At 38.5% G+C, this 22,410-nt stretch overlaps 1 protein-coding gene across 3 annotated transcripts in view; it reads right to left on the reverse strand.

The window, feature by feature from the left end:
• Positions 1–4,676: 4,676 nt before the first annotated feature.
• The window catches only part of mideasb (mitotic deacetylase associated SANT domain protein b), a 106,066-nt gene continuing 88,332 nt past the window's right edge, over positions 4,677–22,410 (reverse strand). For all 3 annotated transcript variants that reach the window (XM_028822321.2, XM_028822322.2, XM_028822319.2), the window contains exons 8-13: positions 20,415–20,490; positions 18,568–18,656; positions 16,382–16,531; positions 16,151–16,291; positions 14,642–14,832; positions 4,677–7,210 (exon numbers count right to left, since the gene is read on the reverse strand). In XM_028822321.2, coding sequence (XP_028678154.1) covers positions 6,994–7,210; positions 14,642–14,832; positions 16,151–16,291; positions 16,382–16,531; positions 18,568–18,656; positions 20,415–20,490 — 864 coding nt within the window. In that variant the 3' untranslated portion in view covers positions 4,677–6,993. The remainder of the gene's footprint in view (positions 7,211–14,641; positions 14,833–16,150; positions 16,292–16,381; positions 16,532–18,567; positions 18,657–20,414; positions 20,491–22,410) is intronic.

A 22,410-nucleotide genomic window follows, 5' to 3' on the forward strand; every position in this document is an offset into this window, starting at 1 on the left:
GGGAGAACATGCCGACTTCATGTCAATCCTGGTGCTGTGAGGCAGGAATGCCAGCTCTAAGCTACCTTTTGAAGTTGTTTACAAGAAGCTCCTTGAGCTTTGGGGGTGAGGGAGGGTTTTAGACACATCACTGTGAGCAATTCAGACACTTCTCCCAGCTGCTAAAGTCCATCAGCCCTGATATACAGTGGTGTGAAAAACTATTTGCCCCCTTCCTGATTTCTTATTCTTTTGCATGTTTGTCACACAAAATGTTTCTGATCATCAAACACATTTAACCATTAGTCAAATATAACACAAGTAAACACAAAAAGCAGTTTGTAAATGGTGGTTTTTATTATTTAGGGAGAAAAAAAATCCAAACCTACACGGCCCTGTGTGAAAAAGTAATTGGCCCCTTGTTAAAAAATAACCTAACTGTGGTGTATCACACCTGAGTTCAATTTCCGTAGCCACCCCCAGGCCTGATTACTGCCACACCTGTTTCAATCAAGAAATCACTTAAATAGGAGCTGCCTGACACAGAGAAGTAGACCAAAAGCACCTCAAAAGCTAGACATCATGCCAAGATCCAAAGAAATTCAGGAACAAAGGAGAACAGAAGTAATTGAGATCTATCAGTCTGGTAAAGGTTATAAAGCCATTTCTAAAGCTTTGGGACTCCAGCGAACCACAGTGAGAGCCATTATCCACAAATGACAAAAACATGGAACAGTGGTGAACCTTCCCAGGAGTGGCCGGCCGACCAAAATTACCCCAAGAGCGCAGAGACCACTCATCCGAGAGGTCACAAAAGACCCCAGGACAACGTCTAAAGAACTGCAGGCCTCACTTGCCTCAATTAAGGTCAGTGTTCACGACTCCACCATAAGAAAGAGACTGGGCAAAAAACGGCCTGCATGGCAGATTTCCAAGACGCAAACCACTGTTAAGCAAAAAGAACATTAGGGCTCGTCTCAATTTTGCTAAGAAACATCTCAATGATTGCCAAGACTTTTGGGAAAATACCTTGTGGACTGATGAGTCAAAAGTTGAACTTTTTGGAAGGCAAATGTCCCATTACATCTGGCGTAAAAGGAACACAGCATTTCAGAAAAAGAACATCATACCAACAGTAAAATATGGTGGTGGTAGTGTGATGGTCTGGGGTTGTTTTGCTGCTTCAGGACCTGGAAGGCTTGCTGTGATAGATGGAACCATGAATTCTACTGTCTACCAAAAAATCCTGAAGGAGAATGTCCGGCCATCTGTTCGTCAACTCAAGCTGAAGCGATCTTGGGTGCTGCAACAGGACAATGACCCAAAACACACCAGCAAATCCACCTCTGAATGGCTGAAGAAAAACAAAATGAAGACTTTGGAGTGGCCTAGTCAAAGTCCTGACCTGAATCCAATTGAGATGCTATGGCATGACCTTAAAAAGGCGGTTCATGCTAGAAAACCCCTCAAATAAAGCTGAATTACAACAATTTTGCAAAGATGAGTGGGCCAAAATTCCTCCAGAGCGCTGTAAAAGACTCATTGCAAGTTATCGCAAACGCTTGATTGCAGTTACTGCTGCTAAGGGTGGCCCAACCAGTTATTAGGTTCAGGGGGCAATTACTTTTTCACACAGGGCCATGTAGGTTTGGATTTTTTTTTCTCCCTAAATAATAAAAACCACCATTTACAAACTGCATTTTGTGTTTACTTGTGTTATATTTGACTAATGGTTAAATGTGTTTGATGATCAGAAACATTTTGTGTGACAAACATGCAAAAGAATAAGAAATCAGGAAGGGGGCAAATAGTTTTTCACACCACTGTATACTGTAGCTGGCAGCAGGTCTGGCCTTAGATCAGCTCATAACACTGGGGGAAAGAGTGGCATGTGGGATGCTTCTGATCCCGGGTCAGTGGAGTCAGGTTAAGCTAGGCGTTGTGATATAGCGGGTAAAAAGACAATGCAGTGACCGCCAAACACATTCAATAAAAGAAAAGGCATTTCATGAAGACTTTTCCGAAGTGAATCTACACCTGTGGCCATGAAAGGTCGCCACAGAGGCAGACAAGAAGCAGAGTAAAGTGCACAGCCAGTCTCCTTTTAAAATGGCAGAATGTCACATTTTGCTTTTTTCCTTTACCTTCTTATAACGATATGGATGCACCGTTTTGTGATACGCATGTGATCGCCAGGACGTGGACCAATACTTAATAACATTTTGACTTGGAAATTGCATATACAGTAACTGGGTAGGTTTCAAGGCTTTTCTTAATAATGGGACCCCTGTATCTTTCATCTCCATTATAAAAAACAAGAGCGGGCTAGTTATTTTTTAAAATGTATAAAATTTGCTTCAATTTAAAACACAATTTGATGTGACAAATTGATAAGACAGATAGTTGGATAAAAAGCATAAGTGTGAAGAAATAACTGACTAGAAAAATACATCTCCTTTAACTATTAGTACAGTGCCCAGCATACATAAGTAGATCCCAAAAGATTCTGCACAAAGCTGTCTGTCACATGAATGCTTTGTGTGGGTTCCTGTATTATGAAACATTCTAGCAAATCTGATTTAATGGTTGTAAATGAGATTTATCGGTACAAAAAACAAAACTGGAATTTTAACAAAATGATAAAGACCATGGTGCAAAAATGAGTACACCCCAATGAAATTCTTAGGAATAACACTTGATAAAATGCCAATTAATAGGAACTCAACAAAAGATGAGTCTAATCGGTCATCACACAGGTGACCTCCCATAACTGACAACTAAGGGTGGCATTTAACAAGTAAAATCCCTCCCAATCAATGAAGACCATAATGGCACCACTTGGAAATGTCACAAGACACGAGGAAAAAAAAAAAAAAAAAAAGTCAAAGCTACAAGAAAATTGGTAAAGCATTGCTATCTACATTACTAATCCACAGTTTTAATTTATGCACGGAGGCACCGAAACGCATGCGCCGCGGCGCCCCAGAGTCAAACGCAGCGGCTTCCCAGAAGTCAGTAGGTGGCGCCCAAACACCACAACCCACAGTCAAATGCAGCGGCCTCCCAGAGTCAGTAGTATGTATGTGCCAGCAGTCTGTGTGGCATGTTTGGGATACATACAATAAACGGAGGCACCTACCACCCGCTTCACAAACACCACAAACAAAGAAGTCACGGCTCCAAAACGAGGTGCAGCGTGCACGCCAGGTTGTACAGCCGCCCGGACAATGAACGAGCGCACCCACAACGCACTTTTGACACAGCGCAGGCAAAGGAGGCACGTATCCAAATGGAGGGAGCACAACGATTAGTAATACAAACACCAGCCCGTATGGCTACGACCTGTAAACAAGCCCGTATGGATACGTTATTGAATTAAATGGAAACTTTACCATGCCTACAACCTGTGAACTAAACCTGAGGTAAAGCGTGCACGCCAGGTTGTACAGCCGCCCAGACGCGACCGCCCACACCACCGCATATACCCTCCATGATATTTCATCACGCAGAAACTGATTGCCATTCTTGGATTTCCAATTCGCTGGCGAATCGCGGGCTTACTTGTTCAGTCACAACACAGTGACAAAAGTGATTCACAAATTCAAAAAGGATGCACATCTGGCAAGCTCTCCAAACCGTCCAGGCCATCCATGAACGCCAACACCATGACAGGAGCATTTTGTGATAACAAGTTGAGGAGAATCGCCATACAAGTTCATCTCAGTGAGTTAAAAGCAGTAGAATGTCAAATTGAGCGAGACAATATGAAATACGCCACAGAGGAGCGCCACACAAGTGTGTCGTCCATGGAAGAAGCCACTGCTAAATTCCACTTTGCATTTGCCAGGCCCATGTTAACAAAGGTGGAGAATACTGGGACACTATGTTGTTTTATGTTGTTAATAAAACAATTATTATTAATATTGATAATGATAATAATATAATACATTTCATTTATATAACCCAGGTCTGTCAAAATTCTGATAATTGTTCTGGTGTGCACTAAAAAACGAATAGAAATCTTATTTTTCAAAGGGGGTGTAGTCACTTATGCTGAGTATTGTAAATAAAATAAATGAGTATTCCAATATTCACTCACTTTCTAAATTAAAAAGGTTAGGTGTACACATTCACAAGTCACTTGCATCACATTAAACTGAAATAAAAACTGTCCCTTCTGACCTTGCACTTTCAACACATTGTGAAACACAATACATTAATAACATCAAATAAAACTGAGGCACAACAAAACTTTGCTTTAATAAAAGGCTTTTTTTTTTTTGTTACTTAAAACACAAATAAAACAAATCAAAATGGAGGAACATATGTTACACTGCAGGAACACAAATGACTCAGCCTGTTTACAGTAACATTAGTGTATATTTTTTTTATCAAAATATTATATAAAATGTGAACAATATATTTTTATATTTAAATATATATATTTATATATATATTTTACATATAAACCTTCTGTGTTTAAGCCCCTTATGAGTTTACAAGAAGCAAGCACAGGCTTAGCGTTTTGTTTTGCTTTTGTTTTAAATAATTTGCTTTTCATTAATTACAGTGCCATTATGGCAATTCATTTTTTTGTTGTTGAAAAAAAAAAAAATAATAATAATAATAATTGCAAAACAGATACAAACGAAACATTTACAGGTCCAAACTGCTTTTTTTGTTTGTTTTTTTCGTGGCTCTTCTCATTATAGAATTATGGCAGGGAATATTGGAGTCCTAAGCAGAGATTCTGGGGTAGTGGCCATCAACTTCCACTTTAATTAAAGAAGCTCTTGAGCAGAAAAGCATGGAGTTCTCCTGTTTCTGCTCAGAGTTTTGCACTGAGTTGGCAGGATGTGCTGTATACTATTCATCCACTTCATCTCAACATAACTTAAAACAGAAATCAGACAGGGTACCAGACACAAGATTTGCAGTACAACAAGTTTTAGATGCAAGATAAATCATGTCACCTCATACATAACACGTTCATCTTCATCTTCAACATCCCTTTCAGTCAACAAAAACACTTTGAACTTCAAGGTCTACGAAACGGGTATTGATTTTACACAGTACAAGTAAATGGTGTCAAATGTCACGTGTGATGCCCTGCTAATGGTGAAAACTGACTATTTATTTGTGCTACTTTTTCTAAGTCAAAAGCGAGATATTTAAGGTCATGTGTGTAACAATTTATGAACAGAATGTCACCATATTAGAGGTTTAGATGTAGATGATTATTACCCATAGTTTTCCCCTCAACAATTCATTCATCTGGCCTTCTATTCCAAATGAGCATTTACAGTATGTCATAAAAAAGGAAGCACTCGTGTACTGTTCTTAGTATGAGGACTGAATAAGTAACGTAAAACGTTTTGGGATATATATATGAAAACAGTTTATGGATATTAATTTAATCTGTAGTCACAATACTTATTTTAAATTGAGTGACTCCTAACATGGTATCTCCCAACCATCCATTTTCAAACTTGCTTATCCTGATGATTAGTTTAATCATCAGAGTCCAAGTATGGCAAGAGTGGATTATTTAAGAGAAGAAATATTTATCTCATTTATTTAATGGAACCCCTAATTTTTCTCTCTTTCCATGAGTGGTTGTATTTCCAATTGGAATACGCAAGTGGATGGCTAATAGCTGTCATTTTCTAACTGGAATGAGATTAAAGGGCATCATGGATCAACAATTTTCTAACATAAGAACAATTAAGACCGTGACTTACTGGTCTGTCATATTCCACTTAAACATGAATTATCAGATTGAACAATAATCAATATTTTTCTGGAATAGAAATAGGGACTGCATTATTGATGGGGAAGGCTATGGTGGCTAGGGGAGACCATTCGTTAATCTGTAACTTTCCAATACAACACAGGTTAATAATCTGCCCTCTACAACATCATTGTAAATGACAACAAAAGAAAAACAGGTTTTGTGCTCACAATTCTGAATCAGTGACTTCTAAAAGCCACAAAATAATAAACAATTGCCTGAATTTTGAATGTTTGTCCTGGTGCTAAGTGTACCCCTCTCCCTTTAGACATGTCCCTTTTTAATGTTATGAAATGAAGTACCCCAGGTCAGCCTTTCACTCTATGGTATTCCACTCAATGTGAAAAGGCCATTTACAGCCGCAATGCTTGCCTGTAGTATTTTTTTTAATTATATATATATATATATATATGTATTTTTTTTCCAAAACCTTATTTTTTTTTTTTTTTTTGCAAAATAAACAAATGAGCTCCAAGCCTTACATTATCTCTAAAAATGCTCTTCATCACTCTTATATTGCACTTATAAATTCAATTCAGATAACCAAAAAATAGCCATATGAATAGAGATCTTGCTTGCTCTATTTACAACAGTTACAGTAATAATAATAATAATAACAAATGACTATTCAGATTTAAAAATAACTTTCAAAACTTGATTGTCTTGCACAAAAATAACTTTAAAAACACCCAAGGCATAATCATTAAAAAAAAAAAAGAAAAAGCACACGCAACACACAGTTGTTGAAGTGGAAATACATTTTCCAACTTGGCTTCTTTTTTGTGCTATTGAATCCAAAAGCACAGCAGAACTAAAGTAAGAATGGATGCCCTCTCCTCACCAGTAACTTAATGTCAACAGCAGCACTAGATAAATTGCTCACAGTTAAGCATCGCCATCCCAAAGTGCTATAGGAGTGGGAGGTGCTGGGAATGGAGGGAAGGAATCAGAAATCTGTACTGTACAGTCTATCACTGGAGCAGGAGGATTAGGTGCTGTTGCTCTTCTTGACAATCTTTACAACTCTTGAATAAATAAAAAAAAAAAGTTATAGAATATTGGTTATCTTGCCATGACAGAGGCAGGTAAGACAACAAACAATTAAGATAAAAAAGCAGCGAAAAATATTCCACTATAATTGTTTGACCGAGGGAAGCCTTGATGACCTTTGAAGGCCATTTTGCAGTTTTGGGATTGGTGGCTTCTTAATTACTGGTGTGCCATTAGTGCCAGTCTTCATCGTCCTCGTCTTCATCCTCTCCATCCTCTGAATCCTCGTCACTGCTGCTTGTGTCACGCTGTGCACCATTCCTTTGTGCTGCCAGTGCTCTGGCGGCAGCCTGCTCTTCTGCCAACTTCTGCTTTAGTGCAGCAGCCTTCTTCTCTTGTTCTGCGTGACTTTTCATGTGGGCACTTCGACTCTTAACCTTGTAAAATACCCTGTTGACATATTAAAAAAAAAAAAAGACACTCAGGAAAAAAGCCAAATCTTTGATACTGGTGAGGTCCTAGTTACTAGGTGGCCTTTAAATTTTGTGGTGAAACAACAGAAAGGCTACATGTAGAAAGCAGGCAGATGAACCCACAAACCCTTACTGTACAGTATATTAAAAATAAATAAATGTCATTAACAGTGTCAAACCTCTGTATGATTACACCACTGTACTTGATACACTCGCTGTAAAAATCTATGTAACTGGCAGTTTGCTGGCTTAGGTTAAGCTACAGGCATATTACACAAATACAACTTCGAGGAGCTGTCAAACTTAATGGCTTTAGTTTCTGAATCTGGTCCCCTATAGTATGTCAGATTACACAACTCTTTTTAGAGCAGTTTCCGATAGCCAATAATGTGCTGCCTGCCTCATAGTGTCTGTTCCTATATAAAGGCATTCTAGGTAAGATGAGTTCTGCTGCAATCTCAGTCCTTTTTATTTTATCAATTCTATCCTGGTATGACAAATGTGAGACATAAGACAGACAAGCCTCTTCTGTTTGTACTGTCTAAAATGCCTGCTTTCCTTTTTTCCTTGTGACTGTGTTGTATGCAATATATGTCCAGTTTAGTTCTTACTGGTTGCCCGCTCTTACACACAAACAAGCTTGCTCCAACAACTTTAGACATCAAACCCATTTGATTTTGTCAGGATGACTTGCAAGCCGGTCTGACCAAGTCGCTGGGGGACACAACTGACAGATACAGGGGATTGCCTTGACTGCCCCCGACTCCCTAAGATTTTACAAATGGAGGCTACAATTTCAGGTCACTGGAAAAGTCATGCACCTCTACAGGGGCTTTAGATAACTTTGACTATGTCTTTTATGGCTATGGTTTGTTTGGTTTATCTTTTCATCAGTGCTGCCAAGATATATATTTTTTTAATTTACAGAAAGCAAATAACTCAATTTTACATGGCAAGTGCACATATAGAAAGTTTTGAAGAAATAACTGAATAACTGAGACTTGAAAAATTCTGAACTTACTCATTATCTGAATCCAAAGAATGAAAATTTAATGATGAACAGAATAGACAAGGCAAACAACAATGAATGATAAAATCATTAGTAAATTATGGCTTAAATAACTAGGACTCCTAGAATAGCAGAATGAAAATCATGGTGATCTTGTTGATGATGAAAATCTTAAAATTCAGCATACAAAAAATACTACAAATTTTCTCTATGTACACACTCCCAATAAAATACAATTTTAAAATTTCTAGCGTGAAGCCTTTTGTTATTCAGGGTCAACTGTCCTACGCCACTCACTGTTGTCATTTGTCATAGAAGACACGGGTTTGACTGGCACATCAGCCTTACCCGGCCAAAAAGCCATGATAAAGTAATGAAATGTATGGATGGGCATCCCGACATGTGTTGGTTAGGGGTACCTTTCCCAGTCAGGAGGCCATTATTTTTATTTAATGGGGAAGGACACACATCCTGGCCTGGGTTGGTTGCTGGTACCTTTTATGGACAGGAGACCATAATGGAAGGACAGAGGGAGAATGTTTAATGGGGGGCCATATATTCCCCCAATACACAGAGTGGCAGTACCCCACTGGTGGAAATCCCATTTGTACACAGGGCATATTGGAGTAGTTCTGAGAAGAAGCCCTGTTTGGGTACTTGGGTGCCACCAGGAGGACCTGCAGGGGAACACCCCTGGTACTTCAGATGGCTTCCGTCTGACCTGCAGTACTCCTGGGTCCAGCATAAAAGAAACCTCCTCCTCTACATCAGGGAGTCAAAGTCAGGAGGTGGACAAGGCCTGCTCAGTAGGGAGTGGAGGTGGAAAAGTAGAAAAAAAAAAGAAAAGAAGCGAAATGGAACTGAACGATGACTGATTTATCCGGTGATTGAAAACCTGTAGAAGGTATTGTTCAAATTAAAAACTGCTTTCCTTGAGCCTGTGACTGTGTTGTTTGGTTGGGTCTGGGTGTTTGGGATTCAGGTGAGCCCCCTACAGGTCACACATTATTGGGGTACGATTACGGAAGCAAACCCTATAGAACGCAAACTAACAAGAAAATGACCAAAAAAAAAAAAAAAAGCTGAGTGCAAAACTGGCAAAAATACTAATACTTCCAACATTTTTTATACATGCAAATTTCAGTCCACTGCTCTCTTATTCCAAGTTTAGGAAAGATGAAAAAAAAAAAAAAAAAACAGGGGTCTCATGTATAAATGATACGTACACCAGTTTCCTTGCACACTTTTGAGATGTACAAAAATTAAACTTGGCATAAAGCCACGCACACTTTCATGGTGCCTTGCGTACGAACGTTTCTGTTCAATTTTGCAAACTGGCGGCACCCAGCGTCAAAGCAGTGATATTGTTTATGTCATTTACATTTCTTTTTCATATTCACATCAATGATGCAGGATTTATCAAATGCACCGAAATTAATTGCAAATCGTTTACAAATTTAATTCACTTGATTGTAATCATTCTGTAACAATATAATGGTGCACGAAATGGACAAACTATTCTAACTACCATAGCTGTTTTAGTGCTGTTAGAAGACATTGCAAATGGAAGAAATAGAAGACAGTGCATATTTATAGATGATGAGGATGACTGGCTTCTAAGCTGATTTTGATTTCTAAGAGCTGTCCTCTTGGCGCCGTGTGTCGAACAGGCACCGGCTTTACAAAGGCAGATTTTGACAAATCAGGCTCTACCTGCTACTAAAATGTGTTTTTCCAGTGTCTGACCAACTGTCTAACTATATTCACATGGGAGACCCCAAGGCATTTGGACTTAGGCAACAGTCTTGAATTTGAGCTGTCTGTCTTTCATCCACCATAGTCTTATGCTGGTTAATGTTTCCCTTTCATTTGCCTGGTGCACATTTTCCCCAAATTTTTACCTACAAAATATCACAAGCTTATAATCAGTTTTAATCTTTTCACTTATTTTCATTTATTAACATGATTGTTAATTATGTACACATAAAAACTGTTGAAAATAAAAATAAATTTAGTTTTTCATCTTTAATCAAAGATTGCATGTTGTATTAGCAACACCGTTTATATAACATGCTTTATTTAATTTTGAAACCTAGAAGGGACAGCCCCTCTCAACTTGTTTTCTACGATTTTGCACAATCAGGAAAATAAAGCATTCCACATTTAAATCACTATCAAAAACAATTAACAGGCCTCCATTTCTGTACATACACTGTTCAGTATATGATGTCTAAAAATGGAGGTGCTGTTGTAGCATCCCTGAATTAAATACGCCAAGGAACCACAAAGTAGCTAAAATGACACCTTTGCCAAGAAAACTACACTGCAGGGAGAGACAAACAAAAGGTAAACTTTAAAATTGAAAAGGCACAAAGGGAAAACAACAAAACCAGATTCCCCTCTGAGCATTAACAGGTTTAAATTTCTGTATGAAGAGAACAGGCATCCCAGCCAGGGAGAAGTATGGGTTATTACCTTGACGGGAGGCCCCAGAGGGATTGGGCAGCTGGACTAAGGGATGACTTTGTGCCCAGCCGGGGGTACAATAATGGATGGACCAACAGAAGTCGGAACTTGGGAGCGGTTCAATTCTCCATGCACTTGGTGGCAGTGGTCCTCATATGAGGACACAGTGTGGATACTTGCAGGGGTGCTAGAAAAACTGATTCCGGAAGTACAGCCCTGTAGAGGTCCCTTGGGATCGGTAGAGTGCGCTGTCAGGAGAGGACTACCCTACTTTGTCTATGGCCTGGAGTGCTTCCTAGAGCAGACAGAATGGCACCGGAACCATTCCCAGGTCCAGTATAAAAGTTAGCCTGCTGCCTCACATGGGCGAGTCAGAGTTGGGAGGCAGCTGGCAACACTCTAAGTAGAGTTCTTATAGTGTGTACTGTATTACTGTGTCTGTGGCTTGGCAATCTCTGGCATCCTCATGTGGTCACACTTCTTTCTATTAATGGGGGGGGGGGGGGGGGGGGGGGGGGGGGTTTGGGAGGGGACTCACCTACTTGCCTTCCACTCTTAGAAATCCCTTCACTCCTGTGATGGGTTGTTTCATGAACAGGGGATGAGGTGGAGAGGCACTTTCCTCATTTATTTGGATGGACGGAGTGCGAGAAAGCAGAGGGCACTGCAGCCACAAGCGTGCGTGCACTTAAGGCATTAAGGGAGTTGGTTTTATGCGGTATTGGATGGCCAGTGAGCTCCACATAACAGGGGAAACACAAAGATGCAGGGGAACGAAAAGTTTTATAAGAGTGCTGGCCCAGAGAAAGACGTCATCAGAGAGAGAGAGAAAAGGGCCTGTGGTAAGAGATTTACTGTAGAAGCCTACAGTTTCAAAATGCCAAGGGGAGTCCCCTATGGTGGAAACGCGCACAAGATGAGAAGCACTTTCAAAAAGCAATTAACTGTGTAGTTCTACGTTTGGGGAGCATAGGCACAGCCTGTGTCACACTGTGTGTTTCACTATTAGAGGACCGGGATTGGTAGAGGAATGGGATTGGAGGAACAATTTCTGCAATTATTCAAAAGCCTAGAGTTTAAGATAATTAAGTGGCCATCCAACAGGACAGGGAGAAAAGTCCTGAGGAGCAGAGAGCATGAGAGGTAAGGGAACTGAGGGAGCTGTCGTTCAAGTGCCCAAAAACAATGTATTATTATTAAGAGGGGTAATTTGGAGGGCAATGAGCTCATTGCACATTTAGTGTTTTTTTTCTCATTTGCATTTTTGGCTGACAAAGAAAAGGAAGAAAGGAAAGCCTGGTCACTGTAAACAAAGGACTTTTTTTTTTTTTCTTTTTACTTTCTTGAATACAAAGTACAGTGCATCCGGAAAGTATTCACAGCGCATCACTTTTTCCACATTTTGTGATGTTACAGCCTTATTCCAAAATAGATTAAATTCATTTTTTTCCTCAGAATTCTACACACAACACCCCATAATGACAACATGAAAAAAATGTATTTGAGATTTTTGCAAATTTATTAAAAATAAAAAAATTGAGAAAGCACAAGTATTCACAGCCTTTGCCATAAAGCTCAAAATTGAGCTCAGGTGCATCCTGTTTCCCCTGATTATCCTTGAGATGTTTCTGCAGCTTAACTGGAGTCCACCTGTGGTAAATTCAGTTGATTGAACATGATTTGGAAAGGCACACACCTGTCTATAGAAGGTCCCACAGTTGACAGTTCATGTCAGAGCACAAACCAAGCATGAAGTCAAAGGAATTATCTATAGACCTCCGAGACAGGATTGTCTCGAGACACAAATCTGGGGAAGGTTACAGAAAAATGTCTGCTGCTTTGAAGGTCCCAATGAGCACAGTGGCCTCCATCATCCGTAAGTGGAAGAAGTTCGAAACCACCAGGACTCTTCCTAGAGCCAACCGGCCATCTAAACTGAGCGATCGGGGGAGAAGGGCCTTAGTCAGGGAGGTGACCAAGAACCCGATGTTCACTCTGTCAGAGCTCCAGAGGTCCTATGTGGAGAGAGGAGAACCTTCCAGAAGGACAACCATCTCTGCAGCAATCCACCAATCAGGCCTGTATGGTAGAGTGGCCAGACGGATGCCACTCCTTAGTAAAAGGCACATGGCAGCCCGCCTGGAGTTTGCCAAAATGCACCTGAAGGACTCTCAGACCATGAGAAAGATAATTCTCTGGTCTGATGAGACAAAGATTGAACTCTTTGGTGTGAATGCCAGGCGTCACGTTTGGAGGAAACCAGGCACCACTCATCACCTGGCCAATACAATCCCTACAGTGAAGCATAGTGGTGGCAGCATCATGCTGCGGGGATGTTTTGCAGCGGCAGGGACTGGGAGACTAGTCAGGATAAAGGGAAAGATGACTGCAGCAATGTACAGAGACATCCTGGATGAAAACCTGCTCCAGAGTGCTCTTGACCTCAGACTGGGGCAACGGTTCATCTTTCAGCAGGACAACGACCCTAAGCACACAGCCAAGATATCAAAAGGAGTGGCTTCAGGACAACTCTGTGAATGTCCTTGAGTGGCCCAGCCAGTGCCCAGACTTGAATCCGATTGAACATCTCTGGAGAGATCTTAAAATGGCTGTGCACCGACGCTTGCCATCCAACCTGATGGAGCTTGAGAGGTGCTGCAAAGAGGAATGGGCGAAACTGGCCAAGGATAGGTGTGCCAAGCTTGTGGCATCATATTCAAAAAGACTTGAGGCTGTAATTGCTGCCAAAGGTGCATCGACAAAGTATTGAGCAAAGGCTGTGAATACTTACGTACATGGGATTTCTCAGTTTTTTTATTTTTAATAAATTTGCAAAAACATCAAGTAAACTTTTTTCACGTTGTCATTATGGGGTGTTGTGTGTACAATTCTGAGGAAGAAATGAATTTACTCCATTTTGCAATAAGGCTGTAACATAACAAAATGTGGAAAGAGTGATGCGTTGTGAATACTTTCCGGATGCACTATATATGGAAAGTATTGTAATCGTCCAAAGATTTGATGTTGAGATTTTGATGAATCTCGACGTTTTAGACAGCCCTGATTTTCTCATATATGAAGTACTGAGAAAGTATTGGAATCCTCCAAAAATTCCATTTCAAGATTTTGATGAATCTCGACATTTTAGACCTCCCAGAGTCCAAAAATACCATTTTTGGAATAATGTGTGTGTGTGTGTGTATATGTATATATATATGTAAACATGATAACTTGAGTACGCTTTCAAATAGGTCAACCAAATTTTGAATTCAAGTATTAGGTACAAAACAGATTTCTATCAACTTTTGGGCTATTTCCATTAACTCACCTTTACTTTTATAATAATTGTTCAATATATTATTAATTTGATTTGTTATTGATGGTTCTTTAATGTGCATAATATTAAAATATTATCATTGTCTTGCAGTTTACTCCTCAAATACCTATCCTCTTATCTGAGTACACGAGAAAGTCTAGGGGAGACCAGTCCCGATTTTTACATTTGTGTCTGTGTCTTGGTTTCTCTATCACTGATCTGTCTTAGTTGACAAAACTGCAAAATACCCAGGGTCAAGGTCACGCCAGGGTGTGCCAGATAGGGGTTCTCACAAACCCTGTCTCTCTTTCTCTTCCTACACTACAGCCTCTTAACTTGTTGCCAGATAAATGATCTACACTGATTGGACTACTGCCAGAGTCAGATCTTTACACCAAACCCAAGGTTTGTCACTAGACCACTGCTATCATCTTTTGCGAAACTGGGGAGAATCTGTGCATTTAGTTATCAAGCATTGTTATTAAGTTACCAATTTTTAAATAGTATATAGGGTAATACATAGTTCAATATGACATGCTCTTTATCTTTCATATTATAACTTAAAACCTCTCACTTCCACCACAACGTATGCAGATGTTCAATCTGGTAATGCTTACCTGCCACACTTTTTACATGGGAAGGTAGTCTCCGGCACCTGCACTTTGCTAACCATCTCAGTTTTCTTTTTTTCAGTGATAGGAGGCTCTCTATATGTTTTTGGAAGATGTGGCTGTACTGTTCGGCCAGGAGCTTCGGGCTTTGTCTCTAAAGGAAGGGTGTGACTCCTTGGAAACTGGTTACCATCAGTCTGCATATGACAAGATATAAAGCAAAATTATTCTTCCTCTTTGTGGGGGTATTCTTCAGAATCTCCAAAAGAAATATAACAAGGTACAAGTTCACTTAAGAAAGAGTGACATAAAAAATGAAATGGTAAAAGTACAACAAAACTTTGAAAAAATATAAACTTCATAAGTCATCATTTAAATCGTAGAAATAAAATGACACCGAGTACTCAAAACAGTAGCTTTATACTGAATTTCTGATTTACATTTAACTAGAAATGATCTCAATTTTAGTAGTTGTTCAGTGTGTTTGAAGCAAACAAAGGAGGATTGTGTGGTTAGATATTTAATTTGTAGTTATGGTAGCTTGGTGGCACTAGGCTCCACCTCTACCTTGCACATAAAAGTGTTATGTTATTTGTTAATTCTATATAGGTTCTTGCAAGTGAGTAATTGAAGACTGATGCACTATATGACTGGTGACTGTCCTGTGTCCAATGCTGCTAGGACAGGCCTCATCTGTACTCCTAAACCTGAATTGAGCAGGATTGGAAAATGAATATCCAGCCGTAATAGAAACTGAATGAATAGACATTTTGTAGCTGTAATAAGAAAATAAGTTTAATGTCACTGTGCTCTGTACAAACATTATTTGATAAATCCACTCACATGTATAGGCCAGGCCAAAGTTAGCACACAGGGGCTCTCAGCATTCAGAACTGCTATGCAAGCATTTGAAGAGAGAAGGTACAACTACGAAAATGGGCATTATACTATTTCTGTATGTTAGAGATGAAATTGAATCTTCTTTCCTTGTTTGGAAATGGACTATTTGCCGACATGGGGGCCTGAGGAACCAGTATAAAAGACTTGGACATCAGCCAAACACTTTGAAGCCGATGGACGGATTGGTGATAACGTCATCCGTCCTGAAAATCCTTTCAGCGCAGTGACAAAAATGACAAACTAAATACAAAGTGTTGTCATGGCTTCCTCATCTGTTATGCCACGTAAATCGTCATTAAAGAAAGCTAAGATATTTTCTCTTATGTGATTTTTACCGCTGTATCACTATGGGAGGGATATCGCCTTTTAATATCATATCTGTATAGTTTTCGGTTACTTAAAACGCCACAATTACAAAAGAACTTATTCCAACTAGGGAGCTATATCGCCCCCTAAAGGAAACAGTAGCTAAGTGAACAATGCATGAGGAGGAAACAAGAAAGAACAAACATTACATTTAAAGTAGAAAGGACTTGAGTGTGAAGTAATGAACAGCATGTCAGACAATTCGTTTGGCAATTATCTAAAATGTTGTTAAAACTGCATGTGACTCACATTTTCTGAAGTTCTTAGTGTTTGTGTTGCTAGACCTTGGGTAGAGTCCTGTCTTCTTTCAGGAGGTTCAACCCACATATTTCCATTTACTTCCTCATTTTTATGAGCTTCCCTTTGAGGTACATCACATCTTTGTGATCCCTGCAAAAAAGCAAAATACTTCAGCTACATGCAAATAAAACTGTTCTAACAGAAGCAAATAGTTTGTAATTATTACAAAAAAAAACTTACCTTTACATTAATTTCAGCATCATCCTGAACATTCTTTCCTTCCAAAGTATCACAATCACCAAAGACAAGTGTCCCATTGCGACCAATCTTCACTTGTTTCTTGTAGGTGTAGTAAAATTCCACACACTGTGCAACTGTCTTTGTCCTGACCTGTACAGAGAATACAACGTCAAGTTTAACAAGAGATCACATTCTAGGGCTTTTTCATGCCTTAAGCTTAATAGTGCTGCAGCAAGCTCTGGAATCTTCAAAACTGGCTTTGGATAAGCAGGCTCAGGGAACTGATGAATGGCACCAAAAATGTCCGAAAGGACAGTTAAAAGTGTCTATTACAACCTAATGCACCAATTTTATTTTTTAGTTCCTGCATATTACTGTCTACCTATTATGTTCAAAATTATTGTCAGCTTAGAAGCATTTACATATTTGGATTTTGTACATAATCAGTAATGCAAACTAAATAATGTTTATTACTTTTCAATACTGTATATAGTTCAAATGATACAGGACTGTATTTGCTGTTGTTTAATTTGCAAAACAAGACAGTTCTACACAGCGGTTATTTATGACAAGAGCATCATCATCATCATCTGTTGAAGAGGTATTTTCCAACATAAAGAGGAGTAATGCAAGTAAATGAATTTTTTTACATTAAAACTTCAACTGCATCATCCTTGTTGTTTTTAATTTGACAGGAAAGAAAAGTGGAAAATACAATACTAACGTAACTTAACAACATATATAAAACCTGCAACTTACAGAAACAGGCCAGGACACCATTAGGTGCTTCCACTTTTTTTGTCTCACTTGCTTATAGGCTCTCTCTGTACAAATTGTTAACCTTTATTTTTTCTGACACAGTATATATATTTTGAATTTGAAGAATGTGTCTCTCCCATTATGGAAACACCACCACCAAAGGTAACGCAAATTTAGTTTGTCTAGTATCATACAGGGCGGAGTGGTGGCTCTGAGGCTAGGGATCTGCACTGGCAATCGGAAGGTTGCCGGTTCAAATCCCGTAAATGCCAAAAGGGATTCTGCTCTGTTGGGCCCTTCAGCAAGGCCCTTAACCTGCAATTGCTGAGCGCTTTGAGTAGTGAGAAAAGCGCTATATAAATGCAAAACAATTCAGCAAAAGTGAATAATTATAATCCTTCACGTGAATATATCACATACTGCATATGCAATATACATATGGAGTGCATCATGTATGCATTTTATATATGTACATTTATATACAGTACATATAAACATATATAAACACACACACACACACACACACACACACACACACACACACACACATATATATATATATATATATATATATTGTGAAGGATGGCACCCCCATTGCAGATGGGCTGAGGGAAAGAACGGGCACAGGGCATTATCTTTCACAGAGTGCTAGATGGCAGTCCCCCTGCATTGTGGCAGCACCACAGTTTCCCACAGGGGTTCATGGGAATTGGAGGCCACAGGGACTGGGGAGCCCTACTTATTGGGGCTCAAGCCATACTTGGGGACACTGGAAGTACTTCCAGGATTCACTTAAAAGTAGCTGCCTGCCTTTATTCTGGGAGCCTGAGTTGGGAGGGAGAGGACCAAGCTTACCAGAAGGAGTGAAGGCAGAAAGGACAAAGAGAGAGAGAGAGAGAAAGATAAAAGAAGAAGAGAAGACCAACTACTGTATTGTGCTTGTGGACTGTGGTTCTTGGTACTGTGCTGTGGGAAACAAGTGAAATGCATTTCTCACACAGAATAAAACTGTGCGTGTTGGGCAGTCTTGTGTCTCTGCCTGTTGTGTTTGTGGAACTGTGTTCCCCTGGTGGTCTATATCTATCTATCTATCCATCTATATATAATCTCCATTAATTTTATCTGTCTCTAGCTACACAATGCATATTGTCTTGTTCAAATATAACAAACTGAAATTCTCTCTTTCTGCCAATATATTCTTTATTGCTCAGAGTGTGCATGTTCTCATAGACATTTATTAATTCAGCACAAATGGCACTTTGCAAGATAATAAATTATTCAGCATTTTTAATGCATCAAACAACATTAAAGTGTTCAGCATCAACAGGCAGGAAAATTGCCAATAATGGACTATCTGTAGTTTACTCTGGGAAATAAATCTAGTCTTACATATCTTTTGTAATGATGGGACAGTCCTTCATACATACCAGCTTTTGAACTAGGATAAAATCCTTTTTGTAGGCAGAGATCCCTTTATTGAAATATTGTTTTTCTGTAGGTGACCAGCTATCTGAACCTAGTAGTAAAAATATAATAAAAATTAAACATTCAGTTGTATTGGGTAGACACTAATAATATAATTGAATGCAGAGGCATGGTCACCCTTGTTCAAATTGCACATTTCATGAAATCTGTAAGTGGAGAAAAAACTTATTACCAGTCTGTACATTATATATTAAAATAATTGTATATTATTGCAATATACAATTACAATTTATTTGCTGAATTTAACAGACTGGAAAAACATGACCGTGGCATGTGCAAATGTTTGCGCACACTGGAAGCTGATTTATTAAAACTTACAAGACTTCAAAAGTTAAGTGCAGGAGTCAATCAAGGAAGGTAAAAATAAAATCATGGTATGGTCTAGTAAGACCAAGGTGTATGTGTTATAACTGTTAAGTTCTAAAGATATATTTGGTGTAACATCAACAGAGTTCATCACCCAAAGACAGTAACACCCACTTATCTTGCCAACTCAATCAATGAATTTCTTTAAAAATGATCAATATCCAGAAATGGACCGGAATTCAATTCTTAAATCTGTGGACTCATCGATGACGGGCTTATACATGAAATGCCCTTGCAATCAGACACAGGTTGAATTAATCTGCAAAAAAGATGGTACAACTGCAAAATCCAGGTGTTCTAAATTGACAAAGACTTACCCAAACAGAATTGCTGTTAAAATTCAAAGAAATATATGGTTCCAGGAAATAATAGGCAAAAATGTTATTTAATATTTTTTTCCTACGATATTGACTTTCTTTTCAGCTTACAAATTATTACAAGACGTTTCTAGATTTTAAAAGGCCTCATTACAGTCTTGATTTCAGAATTTACAAACAAAAGCAGAAATGTATTTACTGACTTGTGACTATTGACATACGTATTAGCAAGACAAACAACTAAAATTAACCATGAAGTAAGTACCGGAACAAAAACTTTGACTTTGCAGTCCTGAAACTTAAGTATTACTGAAAATATATGGGGAGATCTCAAAAATGAACTATAAGCATAGAAACCTCTGAATATTTTTTTAGGCTACAGCAGTCATGCAAGGAAGGTAGGGAATAAAAATCCTGAGACAAAACTGGACATAAGAAATGTTTGGAAGCTGTGACTTCATTTAAAAAAGGTACCCAAATGTTTGCACATGTAACCGCCACTATTATTTTTTTCTTATAAATCTGTTAAATTCAGCAAAGCAAAAAAAAAAACCAAAAAAACCTGTAAATTTACATTTAAAGGTATATAATATCTAAGGTTTACAGCTGTGATGTGCAGAGGCTGTCACAAATTCTTTTCACTTAACAGATTAGGTGAAATCTGGAATTTTACAAAAGGTACCCTAATTTCTACATACAACTAGACAGATTTCCCAACTCTAGTCATCTAGATATAAGAGGAGCTATAAAAACACCTACTTCACAGATTCACTAAGAGGACACTCATTTACATACATTGCATTTTCTGTTATCTTTGCAGGGCAGTGTCAAGGATTACAGGTACATTAATTAAATGAAGGTAATGTGATGTTTTAATCTGCTTTATAATAATACAATGTTTAACGTGAAGCACTTTACCAAAACTGGTCTCCTTTAGTTTTCATATTTAGCAAAAAAATAAAATGTTACAGTAATTGTTTTATCCATCTAAATAAACATCATTTACCATTGTTTAAGCTTAGACAGCAAGCTACAGAAATTTCAAATACAACCACTGCTAGAATATCTACCAAGAAGGAATTAATCATACCCAATCGATTTCCTACCTGAATAATGATAGTCTGCAAGAGGATGGCTTTTGGGAAATATTGGGTTCTTCAGCAAAAGCAGAGTCAGTGCTTCCTAGATAACAAGAAAACAGCAGCGTCAGTCTGGAACCAACAAAGCACACACACACACACACACACACATAAAATGACATGTAGTTTATTCAGAAAATATTCAGAACCCTTCACTTTCTGCATGCTTTATTGTGTTGTAGATTTAATTTTAAATGTTTAAAAATATTCACTTTTATCCATGTAATGAAATTAAAACATTTTTCAGAAAGGTTTGCAAATTTAATAGAAAATCAAAAACTGGTATGTCTTAATTATAAATAAGTATTCAAATCCTTAATTCAGTACTTTGTAGAAGCCCCAGTGGCAGCAGCAATTCCAGCTTTGAGTTTTTGTGAGTAAATCTTTACAAGCAGTGTTTCCCATTCCTTCCGGCAGATCCTCTCAAGTTCTCATGCCATTTAAAATTAAATCTACAACACAATGAAGTGTGTAGAAAGTGAAGGGGTCCAAGTTCTTTCTAAATCCACTATAATTCTGCAGTTTACTTTTTAAAAAGCAAAATACTACTTAATGTCCCTTCTCAGCATAGTTAGAGGCACAAATTAAGTATAATGCATTAAATGTACACCAGGTACAGTATTATATATTGCACATGTAGTTTTGGGACCTGTGTGTTTTCCTTTTAAAAAACAGCTTTACAATGTACAATCACAATTAATATTTTGTTGTTCCTGCAGCAACTTAATTTCACTACTGGAATTAATAAAGTATTAAGTAGATAACAAGTATCAAGGATCATAATGTTACAAACTCATCATACAAGACACATTATTTTAGCACAGTATAATGATATCACAAGTGCTGGAAGAGGCTGCTCATGTTTCTTTTAGATAACTTTACAATTTTCTGTTTTTTTTTTGTTAGTATCCTGCAGTTGTGTGGAGCATTACGTTATTGGATTATGAATGATTACATCAATATAACACTAAGAGTCAAACGTATGTTCCACCAAATCAGGAAAACTAGCTTTTCAGTTCCTATATATTTTAAAGCTTCTGAATGTATTAAAAAAAACAAAAACAAAAAAAACCAGAAATATCATGTACATATAGTCATCCTGACCTGTAAACTAGATTCTACCATGCATGCACTAGTAAAAAATTTGATTTAATTACTGACCATTCTGCAAATTTCTTACTTGTAATGTCTGGTTTTAATTGGTTATATCTGGAAATACTACATGGTCTTATCTGATAAATCTATTAAGTTTGATGCTTTTGCAAAGTGTCAGCCAATGCTTATTGACACTACTTTGTATAATTTTCTGTGTGTTTTTAATATCACACAGTGTGCTGTAATTTAATTTTTTATATTTTTAGAAGAGCTGGAATAACAAACACCTTTCATTGTATCATTGTGGATCAAGACTGTGACTTTAAAATGAAATCATCAAGAATATGGGGACACAGATGGAAACTTAAGGGTAAATTTTATGCAAACATTAGGAAGTTTTTATCCACATTACTAACCGAGAACGGTAAACCGGATGAACGCAGGGACATCCGGCCATGGGCCGTAGCCGCAAAAAGACGTACTGCGCAGGCGCCCCAAGAAATGAGGCACCGCGAGAGGCGGCCGAGACCACAGAAAAAAGGAGTCAAAGAAATGAGACGCCGCGACCACAGAAAAAAGGAGTCAGCACAGAAAAAAGGAGTGAAACGCCGGCGACGCACACAGTGCCGCACCCATGGGAAGCAACGTAAAATTAGAAATGAGGCGCCCATAGCACACAGAAAAAAGGAATCAGACGCCGGCGCTGTGTGCACGAAGCCCATGGCCCACGAAACGGAACACACACAAAGAAGAGAATTAAGACCCACGACACACAAAGCCCCCCTGCAGTAACTGCAATAAGAAATCAGGTGACGCGCCCCTAGAACACCAAAAAGAAAGGAGTCAGACGCAAGCGCCACATAGCACA

The sequence above is a fragment of the Erpetoichthys calabaricus genome, chromosome 16 (genome assembly GCF_900747795.2).
Source record: "Erpetoichthys calabaricus chromosome 16, fErpCal1.3, whole genome shotgun sequence".
NCBI lineage: Eukaryota > Metazoa > Chordata > Cladistia > Polypteriformes > Polypteridae > Erpetoichthys > Erpetoichthys calabaricus.